This window comes from Metopolophium dirhodum, chromosome 1, assembly GCF_019925205.1.
Source record: "Metopolophium dirhodum isolate CAU chromosome 1, ASM1992520v1, whole genome shotgun sequence".
Classification (NCBI taxonomy): Eukaryota; Metazoa; Arthropoda; class Insecta; order Hemiptera; family Aphididae; genus Metopolophium; species Metopolophium dirhodum.
The window spans coordinates 101,815,946-101,829,668 of NC_083560.1; the positions used below are offsets into that span (position 1 = coordinate 101,815,946).

The 13,723-nt window shown below is 26.5% G+C and overlaps 1 protein-coding gene across 1 annotated transcript; it reads left to right on the plus strand.

Moving 5' to 3' along the window:
- Nucleotides 1-1,815: 1,815 nt before the first annotated feature.
- On the plus strand, nt 1,816-13,358 carry LOC132937349 (trehalase-like). The gene is given in 5 exon segments (XM_061004171.1): nt 1,816-1,862; nt 7,092-7,868; nt 8,133-8,266; nt 12,789-13,012; nt 13,014-13,358. Coding segments are annotated over 4 exon segments (1,440 nt in total). The 5' UTR covers nt 1,816-1,862; nt 7,092-7,131.
- The last annotated feature ends 365 nt before the right edge of the window (nt 13,359-13,723 follow it).

Sequence of the window (13,723 nt, forward strand, 5' to 3'; positions counted from 1 at the left end):
GAGAACCACGATGAAATAAGATCGATTTTTAAATTTTTCAATAATAAATATTGAAAGAGATGTAACGAATAGCTAGGGGACAAAAACAATTATTGACAAATTTGCTGTAGCTAATAGAAAATTAGTATTGATTTAATATTGAATATTAAATTAAATTACATATAAAAATATTTTAATATCATATGAATTTATTTGTGTATTGTCAGTAGCCATCCGGCTTATCACTTATGAGGGTGTGGGAGCGAAGCCTATTTGTTGTCCTGATTTCACTAGGCATGATATTTCGAACTCTAGATTAAGTTGATTAAGAATTTTAATAGAACAATTTGTATGTCAAAAATTAAAAACTATTTGTCAATGAATATACTACGATTGATACAACACCAGATTAAGTAAAAATATGGTTGTAAAAATTTTAAATTATTAATTTTATTGTTATGAAGGTCCATAGATATGAAACCAGTGCAATGTAGCACCCAAGAGAAGTTGACAAGCATATTTAAACATCTAAAAAAATATCTCAGTTATGATTCAAAAATTATATTAGGTACATTTGGTGTATTGTTAAAAAAAACACATTTAAAGTACATTATATTTATTTAAAATATTTTATATATATATTTTTTGTAAAAATTAAAACCACGAACTAAAATATCACGTTTCTTAATAATATTTGTACGATAATTTAAATTGTCTAGTATGAATCTACATATTATATTAAATACTTATACAATAAATTAATATCTTAATATCAACAATTGTAACTGTAGTTACCGTCAATAATGGACGGACGGGGTTACGGGGATATATGTTGTTCTAAACTTAAGTTTAGAAACCTAAAAAGTTTTTTTATAATTTGTCATCCACATATTTTTTATTTAATATTTTAAGTTATACAGATATTAGTATATTACATTTCAAGATGGAGAGATGGTGTTTGAATAATTTTGGAAAGAGGGGGATTTGAGTGGGATAACTTACGATTTTGACTCCCTTGGAGGACAGTGATCGAAATAAAGGGGCTGCAGATTAGTTAACTACGTTAAAGTCTCTCGTATCTTATGTATACTAATAGTTATTACGTATGTACCATTGATTATTATATATTATATTATTACCTACATATAAATTATAAAAGGTATTACTGTCCATCTAGTGTTTACTTATATATTTTAAATTATATTCATATGTATTTTTTTTAATTATCTGCTTCACAACCATTTGGTGTAAAATTGTGGCTTTAATTTGTAAAAAATGAAGCTTTTACCGCCATAAGAAACTTTTATAAATGGTATAAAATTCGTAAGTATTTAAAAAAAAATTCTCGAAATAAGAATTTGAATAAATTTACAATCATACGAAAAATGTGAATAAGCACGTTCGGTCAACAACTCTATATGTAAAAACTTAAAGTCATAGGTAAAAATATGTTTTTAACGGAGATACCACATAAAATTACAGCATTGTTTTTTTATACAGGCACCTCTGGTACCTACCTATTATCAAATATGTAGATATAATATAATATTAAAAATTTAGCTCTGATATGACGTTAAACTACAGATACCTATAGTAAATCTAATCTTTGGTTAGAATGACAAAAAATAAAATTGTCCCACCGAATTCCTCAAGTTACGACAATATAGTGGGGTACCTATCAATGTATCATATTATATAAAGCGTCGCACGACGTTGTGGATAGCTGTCAGTTTCACGGTTGTCAACATAGTAAGCCAACAGAAATAAGGTACACACTGCTGCAAAATGATGGACGCCAAATATTTTATAATATTCCAAGTCTTTTTCACTTTTGGAACTTGGAGTTCTTCGGCAAATGTTTCAACTACTGCTGCTTGTGACAGGTAAAATAGGTCTTAAATTATATTTTTGTTATATTTTAATTTATTTGGTACAAATAGCAATTCACATATCGATGGTAAGACGTAACAGTTGTAATTCACAAACGTAAAAATTTTACAGGAGAGCAATTTTAAGATTTTTTAAACCTAATAATTTTGTGTTAGAGTTTTTATCCTTTTTGTTTTTGGTGGTATAAGTACCATACATGTTATAAATGGCAATTATAATTTTTTCGCCATGGACATGGTACTTACCGGGTTTGTTAATCGGGACTTATTAATAATATTGTTAATTTAAATAATACTTGAATTATTTAATGATATAAATAATTACAGTTTACTTAAGACAAGTTAATTTGATATATAAAATTAAATAAATGTATTGTTGTTAAATCGTCATAAAACAAAAAAAAAAAATTAGAATTTTTTATAAAATACATTTTTAAAATTTTTTTTTGTGAAAAAATCCCGTCTTAAATGATATTCTATAATTATAAAATTTATCACATGTTCAAATGTAAAAATTTTAAATATTTATCATTTATAAGCTATGAGTAATAAACTTATAATAGCTTATAATATATAATTTGTATTCAAAAATAATTTATTGCCAAGTTCTGAAAAAAAAAAATTATTTTATTTTATTTTATCAACACCTGAATAAGTGTAACAATAACAAATAAAAATAAAAATCATATTTTACTCTTAAGACTGTCGGAGCAGAAAATTTGAAATATTTGCATTCTATAAACAATTGGACGTTATGTGATAGAGCTAGGTTGTCTATGGTTAAAACTTAATAAAATATATTATATAATTGAAAAATTATATTTGTTTTTTGAATACGTACATTTATTAAGAACAATTTTGATTTTAAGGCTTGTGAGATTAAAAATAATTTTTCAACATAGGTAATCTAGATAAAAACTAATAATAATCATAAGTATTTAAATGTAGAATATTAATAATTGAACATCGCGGAAGTACAAAAACATAAAATAATATACCAACGTTGACAAGTGTTTGATATGTTTCAAAAGTTTCAGAATACAATTAGGTAAGGTTTTTAATACAATATATTTTAAAAAATGTTCGCTACTTTCTTATGTTTTAATATAGGTAGGTGAATTTTATATTACACTTTAAAAACTCTTATGCTGGGTTTCGTGAAATATTGATTAATTTAATCGTTCAATAAAATTTAACCAACTAACCTGCACGGGCCACTAAATCATGTTTAAATAACAATTATCCCAATTTTAATTCAATAATAGTTTAGTCATTATTCATGCAATCCGGCATTAATCTTTACAAAAAAAATTAAACATAAATATCTAATTGTTATTCATATGAATATATTTATATTGTATACTCTATAGCAGCGTTTCTCAAACTATAGGTCTTCAGTCAATTTTTGATGGGGCGTGAACATTTTTTGAATTATATGTATAGATTCCAAGAAATTTATGTTAAATTAATATTAAATATATTATTATGTTATTAAATAAACTTATATTATTATAGTAATATAGTACCAAAAATTACGTGGGTAATAAATAATAATTCGTCATATATTTATTTATTACGATGGGTATTAATACGCCTCATTATTAAAAGTACATTATTTTATAAAAATATATTGATTATAAACCTATAAAATAATAAATACCTAATAAAAGTAATAAACAAATTTTGTTTTATATAACCACTTTTTGAAAAGTTAAACCAACGTGGTCGTGAAAAATTTTTCGGGGAAAATTTGGGTCGCGGTAAAAAAAAATTGAGAACCACTGCTCTATATAGTATAACAATTAAAATTATATTACAGCAATATATCGTTATATGTTTTCAATGATATTGTATTTTATTAAAGGTGTTCCTATAAAGTCGGTCAAAAAAATATCGTAATAAACAATATGTGCAAATTGTACACAATTTTACTTAACTATATTATCTAAGTCAGAAACTTACATTTAAAAACACGCCTCGATTAAGTTCTAGAAGTTAATGTCAGTCAACCTTAAGATTTTTACAGAATTAAAATTTTCCAGGTCAAAGACTCAATTTTTTTTGACAGCGGACGCAAATTTTTTTATTAAACGTTATTTGGTATACGGACATATTTTTATTTTTAATGGGTTCGCAAGAACTGATACTGGTCGCGTATGTGAACTGCAGCGCACAGCAGTCTTATAAAAAACACTTTTATAATAATTGTATTGAAAAATACAGATAAATGAATAAAAATGTGTATATTTTAATACCTATTAATTATAAAATGAACGGTTCTTACCTAATAAAATATAAAATAAACAATTTATTCGATTTTAATTGTATTGAAAATAATATAATGATTATCAAAAAATAATCTGAAATATGACTGAATAATTATTTTGAATTTTAGCAAGGTTTACTAAAATAGTATTAAATTAGTATAGTAATAAATAATTAATAAGTAACAGTTAGCTTAAAATTAATCTAATGATTTTTTTAATTCTATTATTGTGTACCTTAAGTCAAATGATATTACGAACCTACGTAAGAGTTTCAAGTCCTCGAAAGAACTATCTATGAGGAAATCCGTATTCAATTTTAATGTCTTACCTACACAAATTAAGTTTGTATACATTAATTTTAACAACAAAATAATTAAATTTTTTTGTAATATTGACGAATTTCTTTATAATTTAATCTTTAGACGCTCATATAACAAAATATGGGTACAAACGAATAAATTCTACTCGTACCTAGCCATCTAGGTATATAACTTGTTTAATATTTAAAACAAAATTTAAAATCTAATAGGTGTATTATCATTCTGCATTTAAACTCAATGATATAAATTTATTAATAATGAGTAATTTTATAAATTACGTTCAATGTTATATATGGCCATTCCTCGGAGTCACGGAGTGTGTTGTAGAATATCTCGTGTGCACATTATAGAATAATAATAAGCTTGTAGAACATTGGATACTTGTAAGTATTTTATGACCTGTTATTATCATTATTGTGGTGAATGGTGATAGCATAAATTAAGATTATACATTTTATTTTTTCCGTTATAAATCATGCGTGATTATACATAGTAGGTACCTACTTATTTATACCTATTTATCTATAATATAAATATATCATATTATTTCATATACTATTGCAGTGATCCATAATATTAGATACACTCCTATACTCTATATTATATGTGATTATATCATATTATTATCTTTAGCGCATTTAGTTGTCACTTGTCATTGATTTTTTGAATGATAATGCACCCAAACAAAAAAATACAGAGTAACTTGAATGTTTAAGAGGATGTCAGCGCACTATTGGTTTTCTCTCTCTGGCCCACAAGCAACATGACAAAACGCATTTGCGAAGAATCGTTTTTTCCATGTTTTTAGGTAATCTTAGAGTAAAATCACCCATTACAAAAAAGATAGAGAATAATATTTTTGAGGAAATGTCATATCGTTTTCTCTAAATATTGTTTCAAAACAATTTAAACATCATTAAAATTTACAAAATTTTTTTGTTTATTTTGAAACTCAAATACAAAGTCAAATAACAATACAATCTAAAATCGATATGACATTCCCTCAAAAATATTATTCTCTATCATTTTTGTAATGAGTGATTTTACTGTAAGATTGCTTGAAAACATTCGGAATGTTGAAAACATTTAGAAAAAACGATTCTGCGCAAATGCGTTTTGTCTATGTTGTGCGTGGGTCAAAGAGAGAAAACAAATAGTGCGCTGACATCCTCTTAAGATAAATAAAACATGTTTTAGACGGTGATATATTGGGTATATTATGGTATATTTTAATTATTTATTAGGCATGCTTTTGGGGAATTTTTTTCAGATAAATATAGTTAAGTACGAGTAATAATAAAATAATAATTGAAATAAATAACGTAATGGTATGCATAAATAAAACACTTTTTAAACATGTTCTATTAAATTCAGGCGGTCTACAGCCTTCACAGCTACACCCATAAATTCATAAATGCTATATTGAGTTAGATTTTCCAGATATTTTTTTAAACAAAATACACTTTGTTTTTGAAAGTTTTTGTACTACATGTATAATTATATACCTCTTTATATTATTATTTGAGGTAATTACCAACACAAAAAAAAATAAAATGTAAAATTGAACAGATTTATTAGTTTTATTTTTAAGCTTTACGATTTATGAGAAGAATTTTGAAATTCGGCAATAAATGGGTTATGGAAAATACGACATTGTCAACAATTCTAAACGCGTGTATATGACCATACTAATAATTTTTTTAAATATAATACATATAAATATATTTATTTAAATTAATATATCATTTTATAAGTTAAGAACATTTATTTTATAATCTCAGAACTACAGTAAACATTGATTTTTATCCTCATAATCTATTTTCTCTTTATTAATTAAAATTTTTTTTTTTATTTGGGTTAAGGCTTCGACTACTCAGGTCATTAGCCTGTGGTACTGTAGGGGGGGGGTACTGTAGTTTTGTTTACTCGTGATTTGTTTTGGCAGAATTTTCAATTTGGGCACCCGTAGGTATCTGCCATGCCCGAGTGGGGAATGGCGGCACTTGTTCTCCGGACACCGTGACTTGCACGGAGAAAAATGCCACCCGGTGGTCGAGGATCGAACTCGGACCGGCTATGCCGAATCCGTCGCGTTAGACCGATCGCCACCTCGTCCCCCATTAGATAATTTACATAATGCTATATCGATGTTTATTAAAATCATAGCTATCACATAATTGAAATAAAAAAAATTGGTTCTATTTACTAATTTTATGTCAAACATCAAATAGATAAGCTTTAATCTGACCAAAATGTATCGAGAAAAAAATCGTGGTTTCAATTAATTAGTTATCTTAATAATTCACCTTACTTTTATGCAAGGATGTTTATATTTTCACATCTATTAAATTGAGAAATTAAATACCTGATAAAACCTTCAATGAAATGTGTACTTGTAATTTGTATTTATAGTTTATGTTTGATACCTTAAATTTAAACTTTAAGAATACGGATTATCTTCAAAAATGACAAAATATTATATCTTATATAAAAAAAAGTAGTTAATAGTTTGAAAAAAGGACATTTAAATTTAGTTACAGTGAATATTATTAAGATAAAATTAATAGTACCTATTAGATTAATTAAAAACATTCTAATTTAATTTAATGATTTATATTAATATATTTTTGTTTCAGTAAAATTTTCTGTCAAGGATCTATTCTGCATACCGTACAGATGTCTGGATTATTTCATGATTCTAAGACTTTTGTGGACATGAAAACTAAATGCAACTATGATGTTATTAAACAACTCTTCAATTCAACAGAGTGGAGCAAAGAGCCAAACATTAACAAACTGAATGAAACCATCAACACATGTTTCGAGAAAGAAGATTCTGAATTAATAAAATGGATTCCTACTGATTGGGTCAAAAATCCAAAATTTCTTGAAAGCATTAAGGATAATGTTTTAAAAGGCTGGGCTAAGGAAATAAATCTAATATGGAAAGAACTCGGTAGAACGATCATAGATGACGTCCGCTTGAAACCCACGAATTATTCATTAATCTACGTTCCAAATCCCTTTATAATACCAGGTGGTAGATTCCGTGAAATATATTATTGGGACTCTTTCTGGATAATTAGAGGCTTATTAATATGCGAAATGCATATAACTGCAAAAGGTATGATAAGTAATTATATCTCAATGATTAAAACGTTTGGACATGTACCAAACGGAGGTAGAATTTACTATGCTAAGCGATCTCAGCCCCCTATGATTACACCCATGATCAAAAGTTATGTCGATGCAACAAATGACATGACATTTGTGATAGAAAATATTCATGCATTAGAAATTGAATTCCAGTACTGGATGACACAGCACAACGTAACAATTAGCAAAAACGGAAAAAATTACACGCTTGCAGTATACAGGGATTATTCAACAGGACCACGGCCCGAATCATACAGGTAAATACAGTTTTGTATTTCATAGAAGTTATCTCAAGTTTAATTTATGGGCTTATAAATATTAATTGATGTTACTGATTATTTCTGATTGAACACTAGCATGGGTGGAATTAATAATTCACGTTTTGTTATGATTTTAAAATTATTTAATTTTTCTGTGGCACAGTGTATATTAGGTACTACCTATTTGCCTACGAATCATACATATGTAATTTGGGTTATTAGTAAATATCTATACATTTCAAAATATGTTTTGTATAACAGGGAAGACATCACGAGGGCACAATTCTTTAAAACTGAAAGTGAAAGAGAAAACTTTTACTCCGAGATCAAGGCTGCAGCGGAATCGGGTTGGGACTTTTCGAGCCGTTGGTTCATCCTAAATGGAACAAATAAAGGTAAATAACTTACTAGTTTTTGTATTTATTATAAATGTTTCCAACGACACTTAAAATCTTTCAAAATGAATTGTGCTTTCTGCGTATTATCGGTAAAAAAAGTTTCCTCTGTTAGATACTGTAAAAGTAACAACAAAATAAAATAAAAACGCCATTTATTTTAAAACAATAGATTTGGGCTCAGCGTACTTACTTCTATGTACTTATAACTCTACCGGACATTTTTCCTTGTATCTATAGCTCAAGCGAATATTATGTATATATGTTTTTTAATTCTTACTATCATTAATATTATTTTACAAAATACACTTTATTTTGCCACGCGTGTGCGGAAAATGTGTAGGTAGTGTATAACAATACATTAATATTATAGTTAGGTACCTGTAGAATAAATCTATAGTTTGAAAAATTATTCGCAATACCTACCTACTATTAAATAGTGATTTAAGTTCGAAAAAATCTCAGTTTTGTTATTTTCTTAAAAAATACTTACCTGGTATGTTCATTTGACACAAACAAATTAACTTCCGAACATTTCTCAAATCACCTTTGATGTATAGCTCTGAATAAATATGTTAAATAACATTATATCGTATTCTTTCTTTCATATAATTACAAATTTTATTTGAGCATTTGTGGCCTTCCTATTATACATATTATTACTTAATTATAACTATTTAATAAATTTGATCCAAACTAGTTTACATAAAAAATCTTGCATGTAGTGTTAAATTCATTAATTCAATCGGAATACTTAAAAACTACCTAAATATTATAAATTAAAAATGCATGTTGGTTTTAAAATTGTTAATTTTGTATTTACATTACTTTTATAGAAATATACGTATTTGAAATTGTTGAGTAGGTGGGTTTTATAAATAGAAATCTAAATCCTTTTGAATAAAATAATGATATTTTTATATAGTATATCAACTATAGTTTAAAAATCGTACCAAGCATCATATTACATATTATAGCCTATAGGCAAGACTTTAACGAGTTAAAAATTAAAATTAAGTTAAAATTTTAAGTTAATAGTAACGAAGTTAAATAATTCGTTAATTTTTGTTGTAACTAATTTTTAACTTAACTATTGTATTCTTAACAAATTTGACGTGTTACCTTCGAGCTTATTTTATTAATTAATTGTTTTAAATTATTAATTGTATACTAACCATTTATTTATAATTTTGTTGCGTTATGAAATATTATAATTTATAAAAATGTCCAAGAATATTAATGATTTGTGCAGATTTATAATTATTTTCTATTGATATATAATAGGTATTACTATATATTATTAGGTATGTATAGTATAATATAGTCGTATAGGTAAGTTAATTTACAATAGTACGAGTTGCAGGGTAGTGACTATATAGTGGGTGTTACTAATTTATGATCCTAGCTGGTTCATGAGACAAACAAAATAGGTAGCTTATAACTTTGGCCGCCTATTATATTTATTATTTAAATAATAGTTGTAAAATTATGAACATAGGTCTAACACAGATTATTCAATACAACATTGGACATATACTTATATATTATTATTATTTATTGATATAAAAATGTAATATAATAATAATTAAAATGTATAGTCATATAATACAATTTCCGATTTCGTACATTATAATATGGATCTAATATGTACCTACTGCGTATTCGTGTACCTATAAATATTAATTAGGTAGTGTTCTTGTCGCCATTACACACATATTACACACACACACATTACTTGGAATGATTAAAATTAAAATTTACTAATAGGAAAATAATATTTAAAAATATGTAGATATTTAAATCGAAAATATTATCCAAAATGGAAAATTATAAAATATATTAATATAACTAAGTACTATAACTTGTAGGTTCAGTTATAATTATACTATTTTAGCTGACCACTTATTTAATTATTGGGGGAATAGTTAAGTGAATAGTTGATTTGTCAACTACCGGCCCTAAATTCTCTGTAAATACTACTTGCGGCTATGTCTCATATTATATGGGCCCAAATCATAAGTACATTATGATTTAAATTAATTTCATCTAAGTTAATTCGTCTAAAATCCAAAATCGTCCAAAAAATATATTAGTTGTTTTTAGCTTTACTTTACTTACATCTTCTTAAATTAACTTAACTTGATGAGTTGAAGCTATATATAGCGGTAAGTGTGTAGATTGTATAAATCTCGTTATGGTCAAACTCGGAGGAAACAGAAATAAGTTTGAGATATTGAGTCTCACACAGCTACACAGCCATTTGTTGTTTCCGTCTTAAAAGTGCGTAAGCAGATCACGTTTAGCTTCGTTAGTTTAAAAATAAGGGTGACTGACCTACTATTAAACTTGATGGAAAGAATATTATCTGTGTTTGTGTGTAGGTTTTTAAGATGGTTAATTTTTTTAACAAGTTATGCGTATATAAGATGGTGTAAATTATAAATGCTTATAACTCACTTGAAAACTGAATATATATTTATAAATATATATATAAAATTTAAATAACTCATGTGATCTGCTGAGCGTAAATTTGAAATTTTACCTACATACTTGTAAGATGGAGATAACAAATATCTTTGTAGCGGTTCTTAATGTAGTTACATAATGTTAATATTACTTCAATGGGATTTAAATTGAGATGGATTAGTTAAAAGTTACTCGTATTTTTTTCGTTAACTCATTAAGTTAAAAGTTAACTTTGAAAAAAAAAACTTAGCGAAGTGTAAAGTTAAAATTTGCTAATCAAAAATAAAAAATTCCAGACACATAATATGCTTTATTAGAATTTAAAATGATACATCAAAGTAAAAACCCATTCAAAATTGTCATTATTCTTCGAACAAAAATTAACTTAATTTAGATACTTTTGAAATAAAATCAACTTGAAATTAACACGTTAATCTTGAAAAAAAGGTAACTTATTAAGTTAAAAGTTAATTTGAAAAAAAAAATTAACAAGTTAATTAATTTAATTAAAATTAACTTCACGTTTTAACTTAATTTTAACTTTAACTCGTAAATCCCCAGCCTTGCTAATATATACCTACTACGATAAAAACTACTTAAACATTATGAAATTTGAAACAAAATATATACTCTTCAGTCTTTACGAAAAAGTTTTTCTTTTTAAGACCACTTTTCCTTAATTTATTTAAAGCGTTTTAGTGGGAGAAAATATAAACAAAAAGTATAGAAATAAAAATATTTGTCTATAATTCAGTTTATTTTATTTCAAAAATATCATGTGTTTTAAAAAATAATAAGATATCACTAATTTAATGAACAATTTTAATGATAAAATATATTATAAAACTTGTAGGTACATATAGTTGTATTTCTGAACATTTTTAAATTTTCTAAAAATGGGAGTGAAGTTGGCATGTAAATTAACGCAGATGACGAATTAAGCTTGGATAAAAATGTATATAATATATATAATTGCGCGTCATAAATAAAATGTAAAGCATAGCTTATACATTTTTCGTCGCCTTCAATAGGCTTTTCTGTATATTACAATATTTTTAACTAAAGCTTATTAAGCAGCTTGTTAGTCACCAATTATATCACGAATATAGGATCACGGTGGATGGTTGCATTATTTTTGTTAACATCGGTATATATTTTCATCTAATTTATTTGTTAAAATAAAATCAATTTATTGGTTTAAGACTGTTTTATAAGTTTAAACAAAGCTTAAAGTATTGATTAGTAGGTACCGACAAAACTACAATACTGCATTGTATATGATAAAATGTCAATTATATAAAGAACTATCGTAAATACTAAGATATTAAGAATATAATGTCAGAATGTTATGTCTATGTATGATGTGGTCATTATTACAATTATAAATATTACCATTATTACCAATATTTTTCTCTTTTCGTGCACTATTTCAACATAGTTTCATTCACTATATATTTAATGTATAGAGTATGAAAATTTATTCGAATTACAGTAGGCTTAACTTATAGTTATACTTTCTAAAGTCTATGTCATAAATGATGTGTACCTAAAATGTATTATCACGTTTATTATACTCAACTGGTAAAGGTTTTATTTATTATATTTTTTCTAGAAACATGTCCACAACGAATAATATAAAGCATAATATTAGTTTTATTTTACTTTTATCTGTCATACACATAATTAAAACTTGATCCCGAATTTGATAGTATACGACGTCTCAATGATATAAAATATAATAAGGTACTTCATTTCTGATCAAGATAATATATGATTTTAATATTCCCCACATCGGTTGGAAAATGATTTAATTTTGTTACCCTATAATTTTTATTTTTATTTTTTTATCTAATTTGCATTAAAAAATGTAATATTTGAACTCAATGGTAAACGAGCGATGTACTAAATATGTAAATATATTTTATGTGTGTATCATTATAAAATGGGAAAGGGGAGTGAGATAAAGTGTCACTAAATCGGATAATAGGTATTGTCTTAGGTTACGATGTGGTCAAAAAAGTTGCATACAATAACTGATGTCATTGTATGATTGCAGGAGACATCACAAATACAAAAACGAGGTCAATTGTCCCTGTAGAGTTAAATGCCTTAATGTTTTGGAATGCAAAAATATTGAGTGATTTTTACCGAGAGATGAATAACACTGTAAAGGCTTTGAAATACGAAAAAATTTCTTTGGAATGGAACGAAGCAGTGACAGCTGTTCTTTGGGATGAAGAAATCGGAGTATGGTTAGACTTTGATGTAATTAATAATTATCAAACGTAAATATTTTTATCCTACAAACATATCACCATTATGGACTGGGTGTTATGCGAAAAATCAAACCGAATACTTCGTCACAAGAGTGCTTGACTATTTGAACCAAGCGGATGTACTGAAGACTCTTGGCGGCATACCAACCACACTTAGCAAATCGGATGAACAGTGGGACCAGCCGAATGCTTGGCCCCCACTCCAATACATCACAGTTATGGCGTTAGAGAGCACTGGTCATAAAGACGCGAAAAAAATTGCGTCAGAACTTGCGTCCAAATGGTTATGCACAAATTATGTTCCATTTTACAACACTTCTAAGATGTATGAAAAAGTAAGTCCGATTTGATGAAACAGCTGAATAAAACAATTTATAGGGTAGAAAGGGGATACTGTGCAGTGTAAACAATATTATTTTAATTTATTATAAATATAGGTACATTTCATTAGGCTGTTTTTGACTATCAATTTATATTAATAATTCACAACGTACATAACCATCATAAGGGTATAACTATTTGAGGCAAATGCTTAAAGTTGCTAAAAAAATGTGTGCACAAACATATCAATTGGTCTGCAGGACAGTAATTGAACATGGTATAGGTGGTTTAACTGATAGGCAGGTTTCGGGTGAATTGTAGACTGTAGGGTCTAAAATACATCTGATTTCAGTGGACACACCACGCACTTATTAATTTCACTGTTACATTTGGG